The 27,096-nt window shown below is 54.7% G+C and overlaps 9 protein-coding genes across 9 annotated transcripts; 6 read left to right on the top strand and 3 right to left on the bottom strand.

Annotated features, from left to right (window-relative positions):
* Window positions 1-95: 95 nt before the first annotated feature.
* Window positions 96-940, top strand: GMORB2_2851 (to HAD superfamily hydrolase; the record flags this gene model as incomplete). Its single annotated transcript, XM_035464829.1, has 2 exons — window positions 96-104; window positions 212-940. The coding sequence occupies 2 exons, from the start codon at window positions 96-98 to the stop codon at window positions 938-940; spliced, it is 738 nt and encodes a 245-aa protein (XP_035319499.1).
* Window positions 941-1,126: 186 nt separating this feature from the next.
* GMORB2_2852 (D-galacturonate reductase) lies at window positions 1,127-4,207 on the bottom strand (the record flags this gene model as incomplete). The annotated part of the gene is made up of 4 exons (XM_035464830.1): window positions 1,127-2,579; window positions 2,851-3,910; window positions 3,967-4,129; window positions 4,184-4,207. The coding sequence occupies 4 exons, from the start codon at window positions 4,205-4,207 to the stop codon at window positions 1,127-1,129; spliced, it is 2,700 nt and encodes an 899-aa protein (XP_035319500.1).
* A 1,120-nt stretch (window positions 4,208-5,327) lies between these two features.
* On the top strand, window positions 5,328-8,427 carry GMORB2_2853 (Dihydrodipicolinate synthase/N-acetylneuraminate lyase; the record flags this gene model as incomplete). Its single annotated transcript, XM_035464831.1, has 2 exons — window positions 5,328-6,272; window positions 6,490-8,427. 2 exons carry the CDS (start codon window positions 5,328-5,330, stop codon window positions 8,425-8,427), a joined length of 2,883 nt encoding a protein of 960 aa, XP_035319501.1.
* Window positions 8,428-9,655: 1,228 nt separating this feature from the next.
* GMORB2_2854 (Fungal Zn(2)-Cys(6) binuclear cluster domain) lies at window positions 9,656-11,650 on the bottom strand (the record flags this gene model as incomplete). Its single annotated transcript, XM_035464832.1, has 1 exon — window positions 9,656-11,650. The coding sequence occupies one exon, from the start codon at window positions 11,648-11,650 to the stop codon at window positions 9,656-9,658; it is 1,995 nt and encodes a 664-aa protein (XP_035319502.1).
* A 1,187-nt stretch (window positions 11,651-12,837) lies between these two features.
* On the top strand, window positions 12,838-14,476 carry GMORB2_2855 (benzoate 4-monooxygenase; the record flags this gene model as incomplete). Its single annotated transcript, XM_035464833.1, has 2 exons — window positions 12,838-13,136; window positions 13,246-14,476. The coding sequence occupies 2 exons, from the start codon at window positions 12,838-12,840 to the stop codon at window positions 14,474-14,476; spliced, it is 1,530 nt and encodes a 509-aa protein (XP_035319503.1).
* A 787-nt stretch (window positions 14,477-15,263) lies between these two features.
* Window positions 15,264-16,353, top strand: GMORB2_2856 (3-oxoacyl-[acyl-carrier protein] reductase; the record flags this gene model as incomplete). The annotated part of the gene is made up of 4 exons (XM_035464834.1): window positions 15,264-15,547; window positions 15,636-15,868; window positions 15,955-16,056; window positions 16,160-16,353. 4 exons carry the CDS (start codon window positions 15,264-15,266, stop codon window positions 16,351-16,353), a joined length of 813 nt encoding a protein of 270 aa, XP_035319504.1.
* Window positions 16,354-17,537: 1,184 nt separating this feature from the next.
* GMORB2_2857 (uncharacterized protein) lies at window positions 17,538-18,517 on the top strand (the record flags this gene model as incomplete). The annotated part of the gene is made up of 3 exons (XM_035464835.1): window positions 17,538-17,699; window positions 17,772-17,992; window positions 18,067-18,517. 3 exons carry the CDS (start codon window positions 17,538-17,540, stop codon window positions 18,515-18,517), a joined length of 834 nt encoding a protein of 277 aa, XP_035319505.1.
* Window positions 18,518-18,962: 445 nt separating this feature from the next.
* Window positions 18,963-21,688, bottom strand: GMORB2_2858 (FAD dependent oxidoreductase; the record flags this gene model as incomplete). Its single annotated transcript, XM_035464836.1, has 4 exons — window positions 18,963-19,575; window positions 20,203-20,551; window positions 20,687-21,583; window positions 21,658-21,688. The coding sequence occupies 4 exons, from the start codon at window positions 21,686-21,688 to the stop codon at window positions 18,963-18,965; spliced, it is 1,890 nt and encodes a 629-aa protein (XP_035319506.1).
* A 1,004-nt stretch (window positions 21,689-22,692) lies between these two features.
* GMORB2_2859 (glutathione peroxidase) lies at window positions 22,693-23,309 on the top strand (the record flags this gene model as incomplete). The annotated part of the gene is made up of 2 exons (XM_035464837.1): window positions 22,693-22,735; window positions 22,828-23,309. 2 exons carry the CDS (start codon window positions 22,693-22,695, stop codon window positions 23,307-23,309), a joined length of 525 nt encoding a protein of 174 aa, XP_035319507.1.
* Window positions 23,310-27,096: the final 3,787 nt, after the last annotated feature.

Genomic DNA, 27,096 nt, shown 5'->3' on the forward strand with positions numbered 1-27,096 from the left:
CCCCCCCCCCCCCAAATATCCACTCGATCGACAGATCCGCCTCTTTGGCTTGCTTTCCTCATCCCTCCCGAGCGAGACAGGACGATACCGTCAAAATGCCTACAGTAAGCTCTCCCTCGATGACCCCTCGTTTTTCACATGCCAGAATATCGACGTAGGTATGACTATGCACTGACGGACTTGAAAAACAAACAAAAAACAAACAAAAAAGTACAACACCCTCCTCTTCGACTGCGACAACACGCTCGTCCTGTCCGAGCATCTGGCCTTTGAGGCCTGCGCCGACATGTTCAACCAGATCTGCTCTGACCACAACCTTCCCGACCGGTTCACGGGCTCGACCCTGATCAAGAAGTTTGTCGGGCAGAACTTCCGCGGCATGCTCAGCACGCTGCAGGCCGAGAACAACTTCACGATCCCCCCGGACGAGCTGGAGGGCTACGTGGCCCAGGAGGAGGTGGCCGTCATTGCCAAGCTCCGGTCCGGCTTGAAGCCGTGCGAGGGCGTCGACGCCGAGCTGGAGCGCCTGTCCAGGGAGGGCAAGTACAAGCTCGCCGTCGTCTCCTCCTCGGCCATCCGCCGCGTCATTGCTTCTGTCGAGATCGTCGGCCAGGACAAGTACTTCCCCAAGGACTTCATCTACTCGGCCGCCTCGTCCCTGCCCAAGCCGACCAGCAAGCCCGATCCGGCCGTCTACCTCTGGGCCCTGGACAAGCTCGGCTCCAAGGCCGAGGAGAGCATCGCCATCGAGGACAGCCGCAGCGGCACCCTCAGCGGCACCCGCGCCGGCATCAAGGTCGTCGGCTACGTCGGGCCCTACGAGGCCGAGGAGCAGGAGAAGATGGTCGAGACCCTCACCGAGGCCGGTGCCGTCGTCATCATGCGTCACTGGTCAGAGTTTCCCGCTATCCTTGAAAAGTTCCAGAACGGTACCATCTAGACACACATATATATATATATTTCCTTTGGTTTTTTTTTTTCCTCCTCCTCTTTCTCAATTGTTGTTTCCAAGATAGCAGAGACATCCGTCTTTACCTGATGAGATAAATGACAGCCATTGTTCGATCAACCTTAACCCCCTTTCCTCTATTCACTCTTCACCTCTCGTCTCTCGAAAAGTAAATCTTCAATTCCTCCAGTCCATAAGAAAACTGTTCACACTCTGCAACGTATTCCTACTTGGATTCCCACCAGGGTAGGCCGTCATGAATGCCCCCAACCTAGTCTTGACCAGCGATTTCGTCACAGCCGTGCCACCTTCCGATCTGCGCATCCTGCCATCCTGGTCAAACAGGTAGCACGAGATGGCGAGCGCCGTTCCCACCGACAGATCCTTCCCCGATTCACACGCGATGAGTATATCTGGGGAGGCATCATCCCCCTTGGCACCCACGTACGCAGCGACGAATTCGGCCACCTTTGGGAGCGCAAGTCGCAGTGCCCTGCTGGCAGCCTTGGACTTTCCCAGCCCGACCTCCATCGACCTCGGCGTCTTGATCCAAGTGTCCTGGCATGTGGTGATCGGCAGCAGCGCGATCCGGCACGCATCTTCACCCGGCGGCATCGGCAAGGTACACACCGAGATGTGCGGCGTCAGCCGGACAGTATCCGGATTCCCTCCGCCGGCCAACCGGTCGGTCCGACTCGTCTCTACAAGATGCCCGATGATCCCCGGCAGCTCATCCTCCTCCGCAGACAGCAGCCGTTCCAGATTGCTCCAGAAGACGTCGGGTGTCAGACCGTGCGCCCAGTTCTCCGTGTCATCCGCCGCACCCTGGATATACCCGCCGCCACCCTCAGCCTCGGTGGTCGCCACGACACGGCTGCTAGCAGTACAGCACACGACGGGGCGGTAATCCTCGAATATCACTCCCGTCGGCGAGCCGTCTTCAGAGCCGAACGCGGTGTCGCGCGTCACCCAGAACGGTCGCATCGGCTTCGTGAGAGAGGTCGGCATCTCCAGCCCCAGAGCGACAAGGGACTCGACAAATCCCGGGATGAGGGCCTCGATCTGCGCATGCGTCGATCCGTGGTAGTAAGGCGGGAGGAACAGTCGCCGCGACCCGGGGTGCGAGGGCAGCAGCACGCGGTTCAGCACGGCGCACCAGATCGGTACCGTGGCCGACAGGGCGTCGGGCATCCGCTTCCCCCTGCGCGTGGAGTCGACGACGATGATGCCGTCGTGGAGCTCGACGAGGTCCACGAGGTGCAGGTTCAGACGCCGCGTGCTGAACTTCCAAGCGCGCTCGTGCCCGTCCGTGCTCTTGAAGTAGGCGCTTCCCTGCTTCGATGCGGGGGGGATGTACCAGCTTCCGCAGCGTTCGTTGGCCACCAGGGGGCGGCATGTGGGTTTGGTCTTCACCCTCTCCCCTGCATCGCCTTCATCGCTAGTGCTGCTGCCACCTCCCAGGCGGTGCGCACAGCGCAGGACGAAGCGTGAGTCGGCGTAGATGGACGCCAGACGGTTATGAATGCTCAGGTTACTGCGGCGCAGTGAGCCTAGCAGCTCGGATAGTGCCGGTGCATTCTCCTCTTGCGGGAATATCACGTCCTTGTACTGGGGCATGCCGGACTCAGGTCTGTCTCGCCCGCAGCTTTCGTCGATGGAAGGGGTTTAAATGCTTAAGTGTTGGAATATCGATCTTGCTTCGGCTGTGGTTTGCTGAGTTTTGCGACCTGTGGGTCCAAGAGTTGAGCGAGATCGAAGTGAAAAATGTCTTTGGCAATGTATGGACGATGACAGTGGAAGATGTAACAAAAACGGCATCGATGCCTTTCTGGGATTCGCGTCTTCTTCTTGACTGTATCATTTGAATGCTTTTTTTTTATTAAATAGACATATACAGCTACACCAGCTTCCACTCCCCATTCTCAATGACAATCTGCACCTCGCGACCCTCATCTATACTCTTCCGGCCAGCCTGTAGAATAGCCGTGGTCGCGAGCGTGTTCTTCAGCGTAGGCAGCTCCTTGGCATCTAGGCTCTCGAGAGTAGCCGTCCCGTCGTTTATGGCGCGGCACCCGTCAATGAACTTCTCAATCGAAACATACCCGTAGCCGGTCTGGCCCTGGAAGTTGCCATCCTCGTCGGGTGCATAGCGCATGTAGAACGGGTTAATCCACTGGAGCTGGCCGGCCTCGTCGTCTGCTACGTCGTAGCCACGCTTACACTGGTCTACGCGGATCTCCCCGCTGGCTCCCAGGTAGTGGAAGTACTGGTTCGTGTGGACGCCGGCACGCTGGGGGGCAGTCCACGAAGCCGTGTAGACGGCAATGGCGCGCTTCGCAGGCGCATCCTTCTTGACCCAGGTGACGAGGAGAGAGATCGTGTCCTCCGTCTCGTCTACGCAGCCGAGGTCGACGGCCACGCCCTTGGATGACGAGGCCGACACCTTGACGGGCACGTATCCCCTGGCCTGGACCATGGAGTCGCACACGTCGACGTGGTGGCTGTTGAGGTAGTACGAGATGTCCGACTCACGACCAGCCCACGACTTGAATGTCTCGAGCTGGAACTTCGGCTGCGACATGTACGAGTAGAAGTAGTTGAAGTCGCCCAGCTTCTGGGCCCGGAAGCGCGCATCCGAATAGGCCGGGTCGAAGCGCTTGTGGTGCTCGACGAAGACGTAGACGTTCTTCTCGCGCGCGCGGCGGATCAGCTCCTGGTGGTGATCCAGCTCCTTGACCGCAGGCTTGGTCAGCAGGACGTGAATGCCGCGCTCGATGGCGTACAAGGCGATGGGGTGGTGGCTCGGGTCTGGGGTGAAGACGGTGATGGCGTCTCCCGGCTTCAGCTTGTCGATGGCGGCCTTGTACGCGTCCGGGTCCTTGACGTCGTTTTCGGGGAAGGAGTCAAAGCTCGTGTCGAGGCCGTTGTAGGCCTGTGTGATGTTCTTGTCCAGATGTTGGCCTGCAGGTCTGTTAGACGGAGGACGATGTGAGGAAAGAGGCGGCTGTACGGCTTACGGATGGCGGGAAATTTGGTGCCGTTGACACCGACCATGCTCAGGTTGCCAACCTTGCCGCGTCGACGAAGGTCAAAGAGGGTCAGACCGACGACGCCGACTTTCTTGTCCGAGTTAGAGGCACCACCACCGACGAAGCCAGTGGTGTACTCGCCCGTACCGACCTGGAACTTTGTCAGTAGGAGTCCAAGGATATACCGCGGGGGAGAGCCACATACCATCAACACATTTGGGATGGACATCCTGTCTGAGTGTACGTGTCACTGTTGAAGGGGTGTGGGGTCTTTGAAGAAGGAAATGGTGATGGAGAGAGTAGAAAGAGGGAATGCAGGGCTATTAATGGGAGAAAGGTGCCCCGCTAGAGGAAGCTGCTTTCATTCAGTCACAATATGCAGCAAACGCGGCAGAAGGCCATTGCTCTGGCTGGAGGGCTAATCGACCCCGTACGGAGTATACGTATTCCTATAATGTTATCCATTCTCAACCCGTTAGTGATTAATTTCCTCTTTCTGCTGGCTTTGGCTCGTTCTGTTCCCCAGCCATGATACTTGTGATGCCGCGATAATGGTGTTTTCCCTTTCCAGGCAATATCTCGGCGAAACAGATCGTATCAGGGCTATGCGGGGATCTAGACAGGGCCCCCCTCCAGGCCTCTACAGGCTACAGCTGCTGAGAGGAGCTACCAAACACTGCTAAACAGCGCCGGACAGTCAGCGGAGGGACAGCTGCTGCCCCTCCCCCACGTCAGGGGGAGAACCCCGCACCGTCTGTTACGGACTCGATCCTCGTAGGTATTACCGTAAGGACTATTGCAGATATAGTAGAAGCTGATTGGTGGACAAATGATGGATTTCTCCGAGTCTGCTCCGTCGTCACATGCCTTCGCTGGAGAAATGCCTGGATTCTGTTCCGTAGGTACCTCGTAAGCAAGTCAGGTGGTGGTGAAACGAACTCTTCAGTGCAGCTGGCAGCAGAGACCCGCTCCGTCTTGTCCGTCTCGGTCCATCTTGCGGCCACGAGGATCTCCGGCATCGCTGTACTTGTGTAATACGACGTAATACTCGTGTTCCTTACCCGTCGGTCATCACATCTCAAATGTCCCGAGTGCAGAAGACAATCATGTAAAGCTCGTTAGTTGTTGCCCGGTCCCGTCTATCCCGTCCGTCGGCTCAATGTCCAAGCGACATCTCCTTCTGTTCCCCCTCACCATGCCACCTCTACAAGAAAAGAGACACGATCCCTCGTAGTCACTCTGAATCACCAATCCACCTCTAGATAATCTTTCTCTTCTTCTTATATTGCCATCTCTGTCTTATTTCACAGCGTCGTAACCGTCAGCCAATCCTGCTCGCCGTGTTCATCATGGTCACCAACAACGCCGGACGCCGCGCCCTCCCGTGCGGCATCTACGCCCCCACAATGACATTTTTCGACCCTGAGACCGAAGACATCGACATCCCCACCATCAAGAAGCACGCGCAGCGCCTCGTACAGAGCGGACTGGTCGGTCTGGTGACGCTCGGCTCCAACGGTGAGGCCGTCCACTGCACGCGAGAGGAGAAGATTGCCGTCACAAAGGCCACACGCGAAGCGCTCGACGAGGCCGGCTTCGCCTCGACACCCATCATCTTTGGCGGCACCGAGGGCAGCGTGCGCGGCACCATCGAGCTGTCCAGGCTCGCCTTTGACGCAGGCGCAGACTACAACATGCTCCTCCCGCCGTCATACTACAAGCCGCAGATGGACGCCGAGTCCGTCTACGACTACTTCGTCGCCGTGGCTGACAAGAGCCCCCTCCCCGTCATCATCTACAACTACCCGGGCGCCGTGTCGGGGACGGACCTGGACAGCGACACGTTGCTCAAGCTCGCCGAGCACCCCAACATTGTCGGCACAAAATTCACATGCGGCAACACCGGAAAACTCACGCGCGTCGCGCTCGGGACCGACGCAAAGACCCCTTCGTCCCAGGGGTCCGGATACATGGCGTTTGGCGGCATGTGCGACTTCACCGTCCAGACCCTCGCCAGCGGCGGCAGTGGCATCATCGCCGGGGGCGCAAACGTCCTGCCCAAACTGTGCACGCGCGTGTGGGACCTCTGGGTCCAAGGGAAGACGGACGAGGCCATTGCCCTGCAAAAGGTGCTCAGCCGCGGCGACTGGCCTCTCACAAAGGCCGCCATCGCCGGCACCAAGCAGGCTATACAAACGTATTACGGGTATGGGGGTTACCCGCGCCAGCCTCTCAAGCGTCTGGATGCCGCTCAAGTGACTGCCATTCAGGATGGGACCCGTGATGCCATTGAGGTAGAGAAGAGTCTGTAGCACAATTTAAGTGAGCAGTCGAAATCGTCCGATCCGATTAGAATATCGAGAAGAAAAAGACTAGAAGAATACAACATTCAGAGATGAAAACGTAGAAACAGAGGGAAAAAAAGAAGAAAAAACAGCAGTGATTGCGTGCCGTGCCTGCCCCACTGCGAATTACCGTGCCACCCAATCATTACTAATTCCATCCAACAAGCTCCGATGCCGTCTGACATTGATTCATCCTTCCCGATCACAACTCCTCTCTTCCTTGCTCATACAATTGACCTCCCCGGGAGTGGAAGCCTTCGTCGACGAGACGACTATCTGGCTACTGTCCCCAACCTTATCTGATACCATGAGCGAGCCTTCCAGTGGTTCATCTTCTGCGCCGACAGACGTAGAGGATGCCTCGGCCAGCAACGCCTCTGAGCGCACACCTCTGCTCAGCAGCACCAAGGCGGCTCCCATCGATGCTCACCAGAATGGATCACCCAGCTCTGTGTCCGCTACCGCTACGGCCGCCAACGACGAGGAGAGGACCGTTCTCTCTGAGGAGCTGTCCTTCACCCGCATAGCTCTGATCATGGGCACGTCCTGGGTGGGCGTCTTCCTCGGGGCGACCGACTCGACCATCATCGCGACGCTATCCGCACCGATCTCGAGCGAATTCAAGTCTCTCAGTTTGCTGTCGTGGCTGGCGACGGCTTACCTAATCTCCAATGCAGCCTGTCAGCCCATCTCGGGCCGTTTGACCGACATTTTCGGCCGCGGTCCCGGTCTGGTGGTGAGCAACATCCTCTTTGCGCTGGGCAACCTGATCTGCGGCATCGCGCGGGACGAGTACGTCATGATACTCGGACGAGTGGTGGCCGGTATAGGCGGCGGTGGGCTGATGAGCATCTCGACCTTCCTCGGGTCAGATCTCATCCCCCTCAGACAACGAGGCGTCATCCAGGGCGTGGGAAACGTGTGCTATGGGTCCGGGGCAATGCTGGGCGGCATCTTTGGCGGGTTGCTCAACGACCACGCCAAGATGGGATGGCGGCTGGCCTTCCTCATTCAGGTGCCTCCCGTGCTGCTGTCTGCTATCTTTGCTGCCATCCTCATCCGCGTGCCGCCGAAGCAGTCGGACAAGTCCTTCATCGCGCGCATCGATTTTGGCGGCGTCTTCCTGACCGTGTCTTTCCTCGTCCTGCTCCTCCTTGGCCTCAACTCCGGTGGAAACCTGGTCCCCTGGACGCATCCCCTGCCTCTAACGACCATCCCGCTCGCCGTCGTTACGCTGGTCGCCTTTGTCGTGTGGGAGAGCAGGGCGCGCCAGCCCATCATCCCTGTCAAGCTCATCGTCACCCGCACCATACTGTCGGCCTGCGCGTGCAACCTCCTCTGCACAATGGTCGTCATGACGGCCCTGTTCTACGTGCCGCTGTACCTCCAGGTTCTCGGTGACACGGCCACGACCGCCGGCCTCAGGATCCTGCCTTCCCCTGTCGGCGTGTCCATTGGCTCCGTGGGCGCAGGGTACATTATGAAGAGGACGGGTCGATATTTCTGGCTCGGCGTGTCTAGTCTCGTGCTCTTCACTGTGGGTGTCGTGCTCTTCACGATGCAGACCGAGGCTACGCCGTCTTGGCTGACCTCTCTCGCGTTTCTGTTTGTTGGAGGCGGCTACGGTTCTACGCTCACCATGACGCTGCTGGCGTGCATCGCCTCGGTTGATCACTCCCAGCAGGCCGTTGTCACTTCAGCAACTTGTATGTTCTCTACAGCCCTTTTCCTTTCTCGTCAAATCATTCTCATAATCGAGAGTGCGAATACTAACACCACCCCAGACCTCGCCCGCAGTCTCGGCGGCACAGTAGGCATCACCATCGGCTCAGCCATTTACCAAAACCTTCTCAAGGCCCGTCTGTGGGAGCGTTTCGGTCACCTCCCCGGCGCGGCCGAGAAGATACAACGCATCCGCGACGACCTGGATGAGCTCAAGCACCTCCCCGAGGGTTGGCACGACGGTGTGGTGGCCTCGTTCATGGAGGCGTTCAAAGGCGTGTGGGTGTTTTTGCTAGCGTTGTCGGTGGGGGCCTTGTTTAGCATTTCCATGATTCGGCAGCATACACTTCACACCACGTTGGATAGGAGGTCGAATGAGTAAGGTATCGGTATGTTGTGGGAGTTGTGAATAAAGCAGTAGGCTTCATTTTGCCAAAAGATAGAAAAACCCTCCAACTTACATGCATATAGACGGTAGCTGGGTTAGGAATGGAGGCGCTTTCACGATAGTCAGTCACGAAATACACTGATGTGTATCGCAAATAACCAATAATCCACTATCATCATATCACCAGGAGAGAAGGGGGGTAAGCCGGAAAGAAATCAATACTCACGTAGGCATTTGTAAATGTTTATCCAACGACCGCCATCATGAGTATCTACATACATGGTGGTATCGCATACAGCTTAATTCTATCCACATACCCACCCGTGTCCCTGACCTGTTAGGCTATTAAGTGAGAAAAGTGAGATTTCCTCAAGGAAAAGGAAAGAAGAAGTCGATAGCGAATGCGAGGAAGAGAGCATCGTCATTTTTGATAGAATATATCAGGGTAATAACCACAGGGTACTCGTTCTAGGAAAGAGTGGATCACATTTTGTTGCTATTGAAAGGGAAACAGATTACGCGGAGCGTTCTTGCTGTAAACATTCACTCCATATACCAAAATGCAACTCTTGTTCCTCAACGAAGAAAAAAAGGCACGATGGCCGAGTGGTCTAAGGCGCTGTGTTCAGGTGAATACCAATCTTCTGAACGGTTACACTTTCGCAGTCTCGAAAGGGGCCTGGGTTCGAGTCCCAGTCGTGTCATTCTTTTTTTCCTATTCTTTTTTACTCTTTTGCCCCATCGTAGGTACCCGTACCACACTTCAATCAATGTCCCTTTTTTTTTCCTGACACATCAATTCTCGAGGATCCTGTTCAAGTTGTCGATAATGTCGACATCATGCTAGTATAGTTACCTTGTTAGTCATTGCTGCCTACTATATGTACATTCTCTCTTTTGTCCCTGCACAGAATGTCCATGTTCGTATTATCATATCGGTAACGGGTGTTGGTGGGTCGCACGACCAACAAGGAAAGCTTAGCCACCAAGATCGTCTCCGTCTGGATATGGTTACCCGTCTTTCGACCGTCTTAAACACATATCGGTCGTGCCTCGGTGCATGTCCGGACAAGGTGTGGCACCCCATTCGGTCATTGGCCAAGAGAGGTGCACTCCTAGCTTTGTGCTGTTATCCCCGCACGATGTGCTTGGCATATCATCCATGCATTTGCATTAAATATAATTAGTCAAGTACAGTAAGTAGTATATGATGTGGGATGTGCTAAGGCATGTAGGGTGGTGTGCCCCCGTTTAGCCATGTAGGTCCCATATCGCTGAGAAACGGATCATGCGCGGCCGTGTGCTCGCCAACCCAGAGAGTCCCAGCCGTGGCTGTGGCCATGTCGAAATCCACACTGTTAGCATCAAGCTGCATGCCCAGTATACTCCCCGCATCAGAGTGCAACGCTGCCGGCGTAGCCGGTGCCAGGTTACTGTCCGCACTGCTCTGACTGACGGCGGCAGGTGTTTCCAGTCGGCCACGCCCGCCTGTGCGGCCGGTCCATACCATTCTCAGGTGGCCAGCTACACGCTCCCACTTAGACCTCTCGCCGACTTCTATCCTATTGGCATGTCTGGAGCGCAGGGCTGTACCGGCGAGACAAACCACGACCGGGGGCACGCCGCGAGGGCCAAAGGTGGACACACAGCTCTCGATTACCTCGCGCAGGGACGAGAGCAGCGAGGACCGACGGCCCGGCTCGCACTGGGTCAGCACGGTCAGGAAGCAGGCATGCAAGACGAAGGCCGAGGGTATGGTGGGGGTTGTACGGCCGAGGATGACGCTGTTGCAGAAGGAGAACTCAGGGTCCAGACAGTCGATGAGGGCTTGGGCGGTGGTAGGCTTGGCGCTCGAAGAGTTGGCACGGTGGGCACTGAGGATCTGCGTCATCTTGTATAGCTGTCGGAACGTCTTGATGGGGTTGACCTGAGCGGGCGGCACGTCGCCCGTGGCTGAGGCCCAGACTTCGTCTTGTGACGAGTTGCCCATGGCGTTGATGGAGGCCGTAAGCTGCTCCGTGTCGACACTGAGAAACGTTGGCTGGCCGAGGTAGGCTGATGCCAGTGTGTTGAGGGCCAGAGAGGCGGCAAAGGCGAGGTGGCCTGCGGGTGATGGACTGGACTGGCCTCCGTACGTGTATAAATCGCCCGTCTCGCGTAGGTGGAGTGCTAGCCGCACGGCCGTGCCAATCAACATCCAGGCCGCCAAACCAGAGCCCTGTCCCATGAGGACTAGAGAGTGCAGGAGTAGAGCCCGGAGGTGTGGTAGCTCAAAGCGCTTCTCTTCGGACGGCATCATGTTGCGGGCAGCGGAGTATATGGTGTGGGGGCAGGGGTTCGGCGGCCCGGTGGGGTCGTGATTGGACATGGGGTCTGAGTCTTGGAACGATGCCAAAGCAAGGACTGCCCATAGCTCGGCGTACATGGAAGGCACATTTGCCATCTGGCTGGTGGAAATCCCGTTTGCTGGGAAGGACAGGGCTGCGTCCATGACGGTTTCTCTGTCGAGAATAGGTAGCCAGCAGTGCGTGTAGGCAAAATAGACATCGACAAGGTGCTCCCAGTTGGTGGGGAGATGTGCGTTGGGTTGCTGTTGGCTCATGGCCGAGGAGGAAGAAGTAGCAACTGAGGTACGAGTGCTATCGGGCAGCTCTGGAGGCAGGGTAGAACGTGGTCCGGGTATGATCCTGAGTACGTCGTTGCTTCCGATGCTGGTGCGGCCAATACTGGTGCCTCTGATACTCGTGCTCTCGTCATCCATGACGGAACCGTCTGTGTCGTGCTCACTGCGGTAACCGTCGACTAGTAAGCACCACATATCCTTGCGAAAGCGGCTATTGGTCCACTGCTTATGCAGGTGGTCTGCAGCAGGGTTTGGATGTGATGCAAAGATGTCTGTACCATTCTTGAGTAGGCATTCAAGAAGCTTGGCGTTGTTTGGCGACTGCTGAACGAGGTAGGCCAGGGAAGACTCGATAGCACGGAGGTAACCGGTCGGTGTGCCTCTCCTCCTTCGCGAAGACGTGTACGAGCAGTCCCTGTGCTGTGCGAGACAAGCACCGCAGCTGGGACGACGACCATCACAGCGGCCTCGGACGGCGCGGCAGTGATCGCAGGCGAGAGATACACGCTGGCGTTTGCTGGTAGTTACCGAGGTAGTATCCGTAGCATGTCGGCGACGCACGTCAGGAGACGAGGGACTATTGCTGGGGGCCATCTCTCTTCTTTCCTGGATCACCAGCCGGGTGGAAGGAACCTCAGAGGAAAAAGAGAGGAAGAAAGATCAAGAACCGGCGGCCCTCATAATTCCCGAGAAGAGAGAGGGGCGGATAAGGTCTTTCTAATCAATTCATTCTCTCTGGCTCTTGCCCCGTTTCCCCAGAGTTCCCCATTTCTCCACTCGTAACCGGGCACTACCCGAGATTCAGTGCCGAGCCAGCTCACACCCGCACTAAGACTCTTAGCGGAGGAGGGGAGTATGTGTGTGCCTGCAGACACGTCATGGAGGTTGGGTTGGCCGCCTCGCGCACCTCCTTCCACGATTGCCGAATGCGAATCCCGATCTGCACGGGACGATTGTGTCTTCCACGTGGGGCCCCGGCCAAAAGTATAATTGCGGGCAGGAAAAAGATACGGTGGGGATGCGGAGGTTAGCGTAGAGATGCGGAGGTTAGCGTAGAAGAAGTCAGTATGTAATGATTGTATTCTGTATGGTTGGTTGTTCTGAGAAGAGAACTGCTGGTGACAGCAACGACGGGTGACGGGAGGCGAAGGATGTCAGACTGGCAAGTTTCGACTGGAAGAATCCCAGGCTTGAGGTAATAAAGAGTGGAGAAGAAGCCTTTGCAATGCGACCAATGTGCAGGAGGAAAAATTGGATAGGTAACATTACATCGCACAGGTCTTTTCATTGGCAGCTTAGTATACACTTTGACAGCCTGAGGCAGGAGTTCAAGCCTCCGAGGTACAGCAGCCTCACACAGAGGGCAAAGAGGAGAGAGAAGGGAGGAGCGACATGACACTAGCGATGTTATTATCCATGGAAGGAGCCACCAACTCACGCTACTACGTACTTGCCGTTGGTTCGTTAGTTCCATGGATTTACCCTTTGCCTGAACGTCTTCAACCTCCTCGAATAGGCCAATTCGTAGTATGGACATTACTCGCCGGCAACAATGATACAGTAAAACTCGTAATCACTTGACTGTCACCTCCTGCTCTTATTAGCCAGTCTAGCCTGTGCCGTAAAAGCCCCGGCTTGATCCCGCACATACGCAGCAGCCTCCACGGCCCACGTACACATGATTTTTCATATTATAAATACGACAGGCGTCTCCCTCATCAGTTGCTGCCTTCCCCTGACTCGGCCAGTGTTGTCCCCGGGTTGATGCTGCTGCAACGGCCATGACTCTCATCCACCTGATCCTCTCACCATGGACGGCCTTGGCCGCCCTGATGGTCGCCTACCTCTACCCTTTCTTGGTGACGCACAAGGCCCTGCGAGGGATTCCGGGACCGCTGCTGGCTCGATTCTCCAATCTCTGGTTACTCATGACGGCGAGAAGAGGTAAGAGATACCTTCTCGTCGATGAGGCCCACAAGAAGCACGGCCGTGTCATGCGCATCCAGCCCAATCACATCAGCATCAATGATGACAAGGCCATAAGTATCATCTATGGCCACGGCAATGGCTTTCTCAAGGCGTACGTCCCCTCCTCCTTGTTCTTCTGTAATTTTTCCCGGCCTCTCCTGCTTGCCTGGATGCAATCTTGTGGTTCCTTGACCATGGCGAACTCACACTGTCCCATGCAGAGAGTTTTATGACGCCTTCGTCTCTATTCAGCGAGGCCTTTTCAACACGCGCTCCCGCCCGGAGCACTCCCGTAAGCGCAAGATTGTCTCTCATACTTTCAGCGTCAAATCAGTTGGCCAATTTGAGCCGTACATGCACACCAACCTGGAGCGCTTCGCCTCTCAATGGGACAAGCTGGCCTCCCAGTCCCTCAGGGAGGAAGGCTATGCGCGCGTAGACTGCCTCAACTGGTTCAACTACCTGGCCTTTGACGTGATTGGCGACCTGGCCTTTGGCTCGCCCTTTGGTATGCTCGACGCTGGCGCTGATGTTGCCGAGGTGCGGGGCTCGCCCGACAGTCCACCCATCTTTGCACCGGCTGTCGAGATCCTCAACCGCCGCGGCGAAGTGTCTGCCACGCTCGGGTGTCTGCCGCAGCTCAAGCCTTATGCCCGCTGGCTGCCGGACCCCTTCTTCAGCCAGGGTCTCGCAGCCGTCAGCGATTTAGCCGGCATAGCCATCGCCCGGGTACGGAACCGGCTCGAATCCCCTCCGCCCCCCGAACGCAAAGACCTCCTCGCCCGGCTCATGGAGGGTCGCGACGAAAAGGGCGAGCTCCTATGCCGCGAAGAGCTCACGGCCGAGGCGCTGACTCAGCTGATTGCCGGATCGGACACGACATCGAACTCGTCATGTGCCCTGCTGTACCATGCAGTCCGCACATCAGGAGTTATCGAGAAGCTCCGCCAGGAATTAGACGCGGCCATTCCTGCTGACACGACGGTCCCGACTTACGATATGATCAAGGACCTCCCCTACCTCCAAAACGTCATAAACGAGACGCTCCGGTACCACTCCACCTCGGGCATCGGCCTTCCCCGCACCATACCCCCTGAATCCCCCGGCGTCGAGATCTGTGGGCACTTTTTTCCGCCGGGAACGACACTTAGTGTACCGACCTATTCTATCCACCACTCTCCCGATATCTGGGGCTCAGACTGTGACGAGTTCCGCCCAGAGAGGTGGCAGACGATCACACAGAGGCAAAAGGACGCCTTTATCCCTTTTAGCTACGGTCCGCGTGCGTGCATTGGGAGGAACGTGGCTGATATGGAGTTGAAGCTTATTGTTGCTACGTGGGTGCGCAGGTACGATGTCGTGCTTGAGCAGGAGGTGATGGAGACGAGAGAGGGTTTTCTAAGAAAACCCCTGGGTCTCGATATTGCATTTAAGAGGAGGGTGTTGGCATAGGCTGTGTACACGGCATGTATAGATTACAGTAACGGTAAGTCTTTGGTTCATTTTGGAATCATACTACGAAGCAAACCGAGATGGAGACGTTGATTTTTATTTTTACATATTCTTGGCAGGGTCGAACTCAGCTCTGGCAGGTTGTACTTAACGGTGCTTTGGGGATGAGGATGAGATATATAATTCTGGAGACAACAATGGATAACGAGATATAATAGACACGCTTCCGTTGATGTAAACTTTTAACGGAGTTCGGACCATTTTAGCGAATATGAGCAGACAGACGAATAAGAAGGAAGAGATGAAGAAGAAGAAGTGAAAACAGAAAGAGGGATAATACGGGGGTGGAGGTGGGCGGGCCCCGTACCTTGGAGACTCCCCGCCCGCCTGTCATCTTGCAATGCGGACCTGCCAAGAGGATGGGCATGCACACCACTTACAAAGTGTCCAATTGCTTTCCAAGGAAGAGATCGGAACCGACACATGGGTTTCTCCACACGCGGAACCGTCAAGTGCTCCTGGCCGGTGCTGGTTTACTTTGCTCCACGAGTCTCTCCTTCCCCGCTCATGGGGCATTGTGTTGTTTCTATATATTCTGTCTCGGTGCTCTATATCTTGTCCTCATACTCCCTGATAGTTCTTGACTCCTTACACATTCATCGAAATTATCATCTCTTTCCCCGTCCTTTTTCTGGTTCCAGACGAGCTTATCAAATCGGCAACTGGCAGTATCAGAGTAACAAGACGAGAGAAGAAAGAAGGCAGAGCAAAGAGCAAGGGGGACAAGATGTCTGGACGTCTGAATGGGAAAGTATGCATCGTAACCGGCGCCTCATCCGGGTTCGGCCGCGCCATGTCACTGGGCTTCGCCCGCGAAGGGGCCAAGCTTGTCTGCGCGGACCTGAAACCCACGGCGCGATCGAATCTCAACTCGGAGCTAGACATTAACACCGATGAGTACATCAGGAAGAATGGAGGGGAGGCCATTTTCGTCAAGACAGATGTTAGCAAGAGCGAGGACTTTGAGAATCTGGTCAAGGAGACCGTGAGCAAGTTCGGACGGATTGACGTGTGAGTCCTGTGCTCTCCCTCTCTGCTACTCTCCCTTGGGTTGCGTTGAGGCAACGGGTCTGACGACAACGACGATACTGTGATGTAGCCTTGTCAACAACGCTGGCATCGCTGTCGAGCCCAACAGGGACGCACTCCGGATCCACGAGACCCCCGAGCACGAGTGGGATCTGACTATGGCTGTCAATGCCAAGTCTATCTTTCTCGGGTGTAAGCACGTGATTGGGCAGATGATGAAGCAGGATGATCGGCCGTTTGGCGACAGAGGATGGATCATCAATGTCGCCTCGATATATGGTATTGTTGGGGGGTACAACAACGGTATGGTTTCATCTCGGGGGGGTTTAGACCGACGGGAACAGCAACGAGAAAGCCGACCAAGGCTGACCACATGAACGTTGTTGCAGCCTCGTACGCGGCGTCCAAGGGCGCTGTGAGCAACGTGACGCGGACGATTGCGCTCGAGTATGCCAGGGACGATATCCACTGCAATGCCATCTGTCCTGGGTGTAAGTTCTCTCTGCCTCTCTATCACTCTCTCCTCTACCCTCTTTCTGTTGTTGTTGCCATTTATCGTTGCCGATTTTTATTTCTGACCTCTAACCCCCCTAGACACCGAGACGGCCATCTACAAAGGTACCAGATCATACGAGGGAAATGTCGCACAAATAGGACCGCTGCACCCGCTGCACGGCATCGGGAAACCAGATGACATTGTCGGGGCTGCGGTATTCCTAGCCAGCGGGGAGGCTAGATGGGTGACGGGGGTCAATTTGCCGGTGGATGGAGGGTTTCTAGCGCAGTAAATCCTAGCGTAATATTCCGTACATGTAGATGGAGAAAGTGGGAGAGTGTCAGGTTGTATGAGAGACGTATAACCGGCTGTTACAGCCACCTGAGAAATCCGGCCTAAACTTTTGCTTATTTTGCTTAGTGGTGCAGCGGTTAATTCCAACACAGATTGAGATCAGATGACGAGAGTTTACGGGTACGGAGTAGAGAGAGAAGAGTTGTAGGTAATAATCTGAACAGTGAACTCCTAAAATAGAAACAAAAAAAAAGCCAAGAGGGAATAGACTCACATTACGCGCAGAGCGTGAGACAAGGGTCACACGATGATCGGTCCACTCTTCCTGAGCAGCTCGAATCCAGTGACGCTGTACGAGGAAACTTCGTATTGTATTATTACGTCGTGATACTGCACGATTTGCGTACGTGTATGTGTGGCGTAGAGGTATTGGGGCTGTGCGCCGGGATCCGAAGTCGTTAGAAGGTCATGTTATTATGGGCTTTAGGGGGGTTCTTTAAGGGACCTACCTAAATCTTTGAGGATTTTAGGGGATGTAACAAGGCCTTACTACCTGCTACTCGGGAGGTTTAATGCCTATGGTGGCCCCGCAACTGGAAGCTTACGACTGCACCTGAAGTACGTACTTGCCTGCAGTGAAAAATGTGGCTCAGCACCCCGTCCCTCTGGAGTTGGTCGTCACCGGGCCAGCGCCACGGCAAAAAAAAAAAAAACGGGCAGGAGCGGGAGACTGAGAACAAGGAAAGAGCGGGTGAGGCGAGTGTCAAACAACTGGGCCACCGATCAGGCTGATCCAGGTTTGCTCGTGCTTTTGTTCTTTTCCTTCTTCACTTTCTCTCCTCTTTTCTTTTCTTGTCCTTTTTTTTTCTGTCTCAACCATCTCCTCTGCTTTCACTTGTTGCTTCACAATCAACACACGCAACACACACAACACACACACACGCAGACAGACAAACCGGGTGTCCTGGTTGCCCGACGCCGTTTCAACTCTAGCTGGACCGTTGCCCCGCGACAGTAGGGGGACAACCAAAAAAGGAAGGGACCACACTAACAACAGGTTCCATCATCTTCCGTCATCACCGCTAGCTCCGTCGACACAAAACATACACAACTCCTTGCTCAAAACAACACACTTTTTTTTTGCCGATAGCAGTTCATACTTACACAAGGCCAGACATCAAAATGGTTTCTTGGGAATGGGATCCCAACTACGTGCCGCCCGTCAAGCTGGGCCTGCACTCCGCACAGATCGTCGTCTCCTTCGTACTATGGTGTATGGAGCTGGCAGTCTTTGCCGATTCCAAATCCAAGATTACCGGCCGCAATGGCTGGACCTTTGGTGTTGTATGTTGAGCCTCTCCACGCCCTGTGCTCGCCCCCGGCCCCATGATCTGCCCGTCTACTGACATTTGCCAGTGCTTTCTCTCGATACCAGCCTGGATATATTTAGTCTGCACGCCTAGATTTGCCCGCACCCGCCGCTTCGCGCAGGCTCACGCCATGTTGGCCGTCGACGTGGTCTTCACCATCATCTGGATCTCGGCATTTGCCACTCAGGCCGCCTACAATTCCGAGGGCAAGTGTGGCAATGCCTGCAAGGTCAGCAAGGGTATAGTCGGCCTGGGAGTTGTCAACTTGTACGTTCCCCAGTGTTAAAACAAACAGTTCCCCAGTTGTCTGTGTAACGCGGAGATTGACTGATATACCATAGCCTCCTGTTTACCCTAACGACCCTTGTTAGCGGTTACACCCTGCAATACTACAAGTTCCACGGCAACCTTCCCGGCTACGACAACCGCAAGATGCGCGCCGGTGAGGGAGGCAGCGACAGCATCGACCCTGACAAGGCCGCCTTCTCCATGGCCCCCCATGACGACGAGGCATACGAGCGCATCAACCACGAGGACAACGACACCTTCCTCAGCGGCCAGACGGGTGACAGCTACGGGAACGCCAACCCATACAGCGCCGACGACTATGACGCCACCAGCCGCTTCGGAAGCAGCTCAACCGCCCCTGCGGCCCGTCCCAACCATCTCTTCGATGCCGACACCGAATACAACTCTGCCATTGGCGGTAACTCGTCAGTTAGCGGATACAGCGGTCGCTATGATGATCCCGCACAGTTCCCAGCCGCCAATTACGACCGCATTGACCGGTAGAAATTGACAGTCTGGAATGATGTAAAGAGAAAGAGGTGGAATCAAAGAGAAACGTGTACATGGAAGTGCAACCCTTGTTATTTATTTCTTTTATTCGTTGATATTTCTCATGCCCTGTAACGCCCTGGGGAGCTTGGATTTTTCGTTGGCACTGGACAGGCGTTGGAGTATCGGGCTTGGAATGTACATGTCGGTTTCTGTCTTGTGCATCGTGCATAGCGGACACTTATTTCCAAAAGAAGGTTGAATAGTGTGATGTAAATTGAAGGCACTTTGGGAAATATAATTTGTCCAAATTTCACTAGCAGTATGCACCTTTGTTATTGTTTTTCTGTCTTAAGAGTACGTAGTCATGTGTGTTATGCAAAAGAAGAGAACTCCAAACGCCCGCCTCGAGAGAGAAAAAATCGCCCCATACATACATACACCCACCCGCGACCTTATTCTACTCCTTTCTCAGCTTCTTCAGACGCCTCGCTATATCGGCAGCGGTCTGCTGCATGGGATTCAACTTGCGATCCCTGGCCATGGCGGTGACATCGTCGCCGTGCTTGTCGACGAGGCTGGTGAGCCACTCCCTCTCCCGGGAGGACTGGTACCTGGGTTTCTTCTCGGCGGGGTTCCTGGCCTCGTCCATGAGCGTCCTGACGACGTCCGTCTCGTCGCCCTGCTCCCGGATGCCGCCCCACTCCTCGTAGTTGGCGACGCCATTGTCAATCTTGGCGCCCTTCTTCTTGGCGCCGGTGCCGTCGTCCGAGTCGGAGTCGTACTCGTTGAGGGGGTCGTTGAGGGGGTTGGCATCGTTGCCGCTACCCGGACGGATGACGCGGACGATCCGACCCGAGGCGTCGCGCTCGACCTTGGCCTCCCCCAGGACGGCCTTTTGGTTCGTAGGCGCGATGGCGAACGGGTCGACGTCGCTGCGCTTGGCTGGCCGGCCAGATGCACCGGCCTCCTTGCTGCTGCTGAGAAGCTTCTCCGTGCCGCCTGTGGGACCGCGCAGGCGAGCCGCCAGGCCTAGACGGCGGTAGTTCTGCGCCAGAGTCTCTTTTTTGTTCCTGGAGGGGGAATGCCTGTCAGTCTCCTTCATTTTCCGTATTCTCCTCTTCCTTTTCTTTCCTTCTTCCTCTCCTTCCTCTTCCATTTTGCATATTGCATTGCCACATGGACGAAAAACTCACCAATTCTGGGCAATTGTGCTGTTACCGAGGGGGTTGAGAGGACGCTTGGGTCGATTAGGCTGGCGCACCGGTTGGCGCTGAGAGCGACGCTTCTTCTTTTGAATCTCACGACCCATCTTGTCCTAGAGAAGTGTCTTTGTTGCTGTGGATTGGACGTGTGGTGATGTTGATGTTGGGAAGACGGGTCGCTTTGAAGAGTGCCACCAAAAATTTTGAATGCTCGCCATCTTATCGATAAGACTTTCTTTTTTCTTTTACTCCTCCAGCCCACCCTCCCCTCCCCCCGCCACATGGGACACTGGTTAGCGCATTTCCCACTATTCATCCATTTCATTGACAAGGTGAAATCCAACGACGAGTACAGTTATTCTCATTTCTTCATTCATCGTTTATTATTGTTCTCTTTCTGTGTTTCTGTGTGTACTATAGATCTTCTAACACAGCTTCAGACCATTTGACATGGAAAGAAGGTGGGAGCAAATGCAGACTCCCTCTGGAGCTTACACCTTGAACTTTCTCGGATCCAGCTTGGATATATTCGCACTCTTGGCCTCCCCATCAAACACAAACTCAGACATGAGCTTTCCCGTCCCTGGACCATTTTGTATGCCCCAACAGGTATGTCCCGCCGCGACGAACAGTCCCGGAATTGCAGTTTTGCCTATGAGCGGACCGCTCTCGTGGCCGAAGCGGATATGCTGGGGCAGGTAGCACGCCTGCTTCGCCTTGATCGGGGCGGCTCCTAGAATGGGGCTTATGGTTCCGATGTAGGCTATTATGTCATCGCATTGGGCTTGTTCGACTTGGACAAGGTCGGCCGTCTCGGGGAGGGGTACGGTGGTATCCGGTTCGCCTGAGGTTATTAGTTGATATTGGCAGGCAAAGGCAAAAAAAAAAAAAAATGAAAAGAAGAAAGGAACAAGAAGAACGAAAACCAAGGAAGAAGGGTTAGAGAAAAAGGAAAACAGTAAGACCGACAGGGACATACCACACGCGTAGACTTCGCCAAATGGCCTGGCATACATTTCCGGATCGACGTTGCCCCTATGACGTCTCGACTGCCCCATCTTGGCACGATGCTCAGGGACAAAGTCGGTGGGAAGGGAGATATCCGTGAAGACAGCATAGGCACTGACATCAGCCTCGTACACGACACTGTGGGCGCGGAGACCCTCGACTTTGGACCGGGGAAGGACTCGTCCGGTCCACGGGCCTGCTGCCACGACTATGTCCGTCACATGGCTCATCTCCCTTGTCTCTCCCGTGTTGCGATCTAGGTACTCGACGCCCTCGACGCCTGTGGCTGACGTGCGCAGCTTCGTCACCTTGGCATTGGTGCGTATTTCCACGCCCGCCGCGCCGGCGAGCTCACCCATCGACTTTGTGAAATGGAGAGGGTGGACTTGGGATGTCTCTGCTGCACCTGGCGAACCCATCTCCGCGTAGGCTTGGACGACATCGACGTCTATCCAGTCTAGATCACGGGGCATGCCGGTGCGGGGGTCGAGAAGATCTTTTGCTGCGTCGTCCTGCTTTGGTAGCTTCTCCCACTTCTTCTGGGCGTCTCCTATGCCGTCGCCCGCCAGCTTCTGCCCGTCTATCCGATCCTTGGACACGGCCGCCTCGATGCTCCCACATTGGACATGGCGATACCCCCACCTCTGGACACCATTGTGCTCAGCTGCCAAGTCGGCATGCAGCCTATACGACAGGGGAACCAGGCACGACGGATAGGCCCATTGAGCTAATAGACCGCCTGCTTTGCCCGATGCGCCGGCCGCGAGGGTGGGTGCTGCCTCGAGCAGGGTCACGGTGTGAAGGGCCGGGCTGAACTTGGGGTGGCGGGTGAGGAAGTAGGCTGTTGTGCTACCAATGATGCCGCCTCCTGAAGGTGCACGGGGAGTTGGATGAGTGACGAGTAAGACGATGAATTAAATCGTTCTGCATGGTGATACTCACCTACAATGACTATATTGCGCTTCCCATCCATGGTGCAGGGGCGAGTGATGAGAGATGTTGGTTCTGCCGACAATGACGTATGCGGGGTTCAATGGTCAGGTACACACCATGGACTGCGAGCAGTGGAAGTCGAAGCAGGGGGTGGGGGGCGGAAGAGCCGAGGAACTGAGGTGGCATCAGAGTCAAGTCGGGGCAAGAGTCGGAGTAGTACACTATACGAAGTGATTCTAAAATTTTCCAAATCTGAATACGCCGAGTTTCATCATGCCACTTGAGGGGGGGGGGGGAGATGACGGTATGCAAATCCGGCATTCTGATACACCATTCCATCACGTGGGGCTCACGCGATGTCGCAGTCAATGACGGCAAGGAAACCGCTACGGGGACTTTACGGATATTAGCGACGATTATAGTACTCGTTTTTTTCTTCTTACGAGTATTGGCTTCTATTGCCTGCTATTAATTTCCTTTCTTTATTTCTTCGCACTGTCGTAAATTCTCACATATCACAAGCCAAACCCGGAGGTGCGGAGTTTGCATCGCGCCCACTTGACTATCAACCGCTTGCCCTCCAATGGCCTCCATACAAATACCATCCACCCACATTATCGTAACCGGCCTTGACACATTCCGCCACCTATTTGGAAACACCGGTCCGGTCCCCTGCTGTGGCTCCTCCCCTCAGCGATCTTTCTAGCTGCCCTTTCACCCATCCCTTCTTCTCCTCCGAGTGCAATAACTTGGTGAACTAGAGGGGGAGAGAGGGGGAAAACAGGACCCTGCCTACCTGTCATGCTCTCTGCTTTACCTCGTCATCACCTCGGCGCTTTCCGTCGCGCCTTCCCCGTTTACGCTACTGCTACTATAACAGTATCTACCCGTTCCTGCCTGCATTATAAAACGTCACCTCTCTCCACTTCATCATTCGACAGAAACAATCTCTGCACCTCTACCATTGCGACTCAATCATCCCCTGCAGCCTTCTTCTCATCGACTACTATTGTCGACAGTCCGCTTCGACGACCGATACACACAATGTCTTCCGCTACTTCTTTCTACGACTTTGCGCCTCTCGACAGTGAGTAACAGCAAGCAAACCGCTCCGCCCCGCCCGCCTCTCTCTCCCTATTACACCTGCATCGCTGACAAATAATGAACCCCTCCCCTCAGAAACCGGCAAGGAGGTCCCTCTCTCCGACTTCCGCGGCAAAGTCGTTCTGATTGTCAACACGGCCTCCAAGTGTGGCTTCACCCCGCAGTACGCCGGCCTCGAGGAGCTGTACAAGAAGCTCAAGGTTGCCTACAACGACGACTTTGTCATCCTCGGCTTTCCATGCAACCAGTTTGGTGGTCAGGAGCCCGGCAGCTCGGACGAGATCCAGAACTTTTGCCAGATCAACTACGGCGTTACCTTCCCCATCATGCAGAAGATTGAGGTTAACGGCGATGGCGCCGCTCCTCTCTACGAGTGGCTCAAGAAGGAGAAAGCTGGGCTCATGGGCCTGCGCCGCATCAAGTGGAACTTTGAGAAGTTCCTCATCGGCCGCGACGGCGCCGTCAAGGGTCGCTGGGCCAGCACCAGCAAGCCTGAATCGCTGGAGCAGCCCATTGTCGAGGAGCTCAAGAAGCCCCGCCCCGAATCCAAGATCTAAGATATCCGTCCATATTTATACCCATCCGTCTTTATATCAGTACCGAGATATTATACCACAAGATTGTCGCATGAAGGAATTGATGACGAACACGTCGTTGGCCCTCCACCGACGGGAAAGATTTCTCTGAGTGGACCAGATTCGACGGCGCAACGAGTGTATCATGTGTAGGAGCCCAAATGCCACTTCTTTCTTCTTTCCAGTAAATCCAAGCCATAAATCTTTGATTGCATCCCGACGTTGACCGTTATGTACCTTCCCTAGATCTGCGATCGTGCCATAGTCCATCTAGTTGTCGAGTTTCTTGGTTCGTATGACAGTCAAACTACCCTATACTAAACTTGCGATTCCGTTGTCGTTGCATTCTTACCCAACTGCCACAGATAGCTGCATCGCAGCTGTGATACAAGTGAGGATACAGTGGGAGAGGTCAAGTTACTGTTCATTGGGAAATATGCTGGCTTGCTCGCGGGCCCAAGCCGGGTTGAGTGGAATGATGCTTATATTACATCGATACATCAGCACTCTTGATACTCGGGATGATTTCCGACTGGATGGATGTTGCAGCAATAATGAAAAGAACGAGATTACCGATATCCTGAACTCCAGCAAAGAAAGTGACAGTTGAAGAGTGCTAGCAATTTTACCACATACCAGATTGGATAGACACTTCCAGTTGGATTGCTGTACGTCTCGTGGTCTTTGGACTACATGCATATGGCGTTGATATCATCGTTAACCCGAGCAGTTCTTGTATCTTACATGTTTCTGAGGCTTTTCATTGCAAAAGAGATGTCTGACGCAGAACGTAGAGAGCCTTATTTCCTGTTTAGCTGAGAGATACAATCGTGAATTGGATTTCCTGAACCGAATCACAGATTGATGGATACGAGGGTGTCTTTACTGTTGAAGGCCTCCTATACTTAGCTCAGTGGAATGTTCAGGGTTCAATCCTAACCAGACTATTGGAATCAGGGTTGGCTTGACATGGATAGACTCAAGGAACAGAGGAAGAAGAACGCATCTCTTGGCTTGTAAGATCAAAGTTTAGATAGTATTGCATCACCCAAAGCGATGAACTGTACTGAAACCCGTCGGCCTCCCGAGAAGCTGCAGACGTGTACTAGTATCGAAACTCTCAGTTCAAGAATACTATGTATTACTCTCGGTACGGACGACAATGTACGCAGAGTGGAAATCATGGATGACAGTACAGCCGGCTACCGATACCTCTTGACAAATATCTCTGAAGATTCCATGGTGCCATCGGCAATCTGTACGGTGACGTTACTTCGGTCTACAGCATGAGATATGTCAAGACGTCGGCTCCAGTCCTCATGGTGCAGGTTTTCCAACGATCCTTCTCAGCAACTATTCTTTCTTTCCTCTCCATGATGGGGGTGATGCATAGACCGTCGATCCTTACTCATACGAAAGGTTCCAGCCACCTACCATGCTTCAAGTTGCTCTGATCACGACGCCTCGTAGTTTCACGACCAGGATATACCTTGCTGAACGTCAACGGCATCGAATCAGGAGCTCTAGACTAGTCCACTAGAGCTTTCCCTTTAATTTCATGGTTCGCCTGGTACATGTGGGCTCAGTCATACGTATATTGAACCAAGCCAGCAGGAAGGAAACGGTAGTCACTGGCCGATACGGTCTCTGCTGGCTGATGCAGTCTTCATATAGGGATCGCTGTTCGGCGACGTGACTGTGGAGCAGCACACAGGGAACTGGAATCAAGCTGTGTTGTAAGACGAGGAAACGCTCCCACACGGAAGCTGGAGCCATGGATCCATGAAATAACGTTGGCGTCTTCTCTGCACGACAAGCAGGATAGAATCCCGTCGAGAAGTAAGGGGGAAATGGCTGCCGCGCACGTCGAGCACATGCCAACGACACGAACGACGGCACAGACACGATTGCAGACGGGCCACCTCCCACCTGCAAGTCACCCGCACATGGTTCATTAGATCGGTATCGTCAGACCCTGTTCTGCCTAACACGTCGTGCCCCGCCTGGCCGTCTCGAGCTCTGCCAACCACCACTTGACAGCCCGCCTACCCGGCTCAACTCAGATATTCCGGTAACCATCATCACAACGGCGGAGGGATCCGTGAGAAGTCAGGATGCACATTCCCCTCGGCCCCCCACTCCGAGAGGAAGCACACGGTGGCCAGGTGGAGGAGGAGGGAGTGGACCGTCTCCGTGTCCGCCCTCTAATCTACGCGCCATCAGAGCAGCTCTTGTTCTAAACCTTCTCTCTGCATTCTTTCCATGATATAGTACATGTGAAGAAGGCAAAAGTCCCTGGGACCTTGCAGGGAAGAACAAAAACACGACCAGGGAGTAGCCAGTAGTTGAGAGGATGAAACTAAGCCAATGCTGGCCGTGATGTGACTTTCCCCGTCTGTATCCTGAAGTGTGAAAGTGTGAACCGTGCGCTGCAGATAGTAACACTGCATAAGAGGTAGGATGGGCTGGCAGGTTGGGCGGGAGAAAGATTCAAGCTTTCTTACCCCCCCTTTCTCAAAGAAAAAAAAAGGAAAAGAAAAAGAAAAAAAAAAGAAAAAAAGAAAAAAACCCCGACCACGTTGATCCCGCACTAGACGAATGTTGGAAACTCTTTTTTTTCTCTCTCCCTCTTCCTGCTATCTGCATGCAGTAGCCTGGCGGTGGTTGGAATATCCCTGTATGATATGCTAGTTCTCCTCCATTCTGGTTCATCAAGGGAGCCTAGGCATGCGTTGAATGGAGCTGGGGGAGGAGGGAGGTGTGATTTCCATCGTCAGTTCGATGCGATGGAATCCTACGCGGATACAGCTTGTATGCCGGGCCAGAGATGGGCCAGGTTACGTGGTCTTCTCCCTCTCAGTCTTCTTCTGTCTGATCACGAACACCCCGATGCAGGATCCGGGTGATCGTCGTGGTGTAACCCACACCGTGGAAGATTCTTCGTCTTCTATGCATCTCTTCCTTCCCGTTCAAGGACCAGGTAGATGATTACGTCTGTACGTGCAGCACCATCACGTCAGCAGCGGCATCATACATCACACACAGCCCCTTCCCCCCTCCCCTAACATATCTCCTCCAGCCTCTCCGAGGAATGGATGGAGAGTTCCATGGCAAGAGTGGGTTCGGTTATAAACCGCTAGTCATGGGGCCGGGGGCTGGATGGGAAGAGGGCACTCCTGGTCAGAGGGAAGCGACTCCTCGCGCGCTGGCGCCAGATGTGGGGATGCTACACCTGGAACAAGACGTGCGGGCTGTCACCACCCGGAGAGTAATACTGCAACGATAACCCCGGTACCAGAGGCAGTCTCTTCTACTACTCCTGGGCTCAGCCGTGGTGGGGTTGCGGCGGCGGCGCGATTGAAGTCGTAGGTTACGATAGGTTACGATCAGTAATGCCACATGCATCCCTCTACGTGGGGGAGCATCACGGCCAAGCCCGACGGGACATCCATAACGAGATAAGCACCGATGATTGCACGATGGAACGAGAGAGAGAGAGAGAGAGAGAGAGAGAGAGAGCACATACTTGCTCCGTAAGTAAAAAAGATCGAGCCAGGCGTGCTCCTTCCTCTCTCCCTCCCCCCGTCTTCGGAAGCCAAGCTGCTGTTGAGAAGAAGTACCGGCCGATACGAACTGTCGGCAAATGCCAACGGCTGTACGGAGCAAGAAGCCAAGGCAAAAAGGAGGCCGTCAAGCCCACGAACAAAGTTCCCGCCAAAGCCAGCGCGAGCGCAGCAATAACGCAATAGTGTGGGCGCGCAATGTATAC

Source organism: Geosmithia morbida (genome assembly GCF_012550715.1).
Source record: "Geosmithia morbida isolate 1262 chromosome Unknown scaffold_14, whole genome shotgun sequence".
NCBI classification, from domain to species: Eukaryota; Fungi; Ascomycota; class Sordariomycetes; order Hypocreales; family Bionectriaceae; genus Geosmithia; species Geosmithia morbida.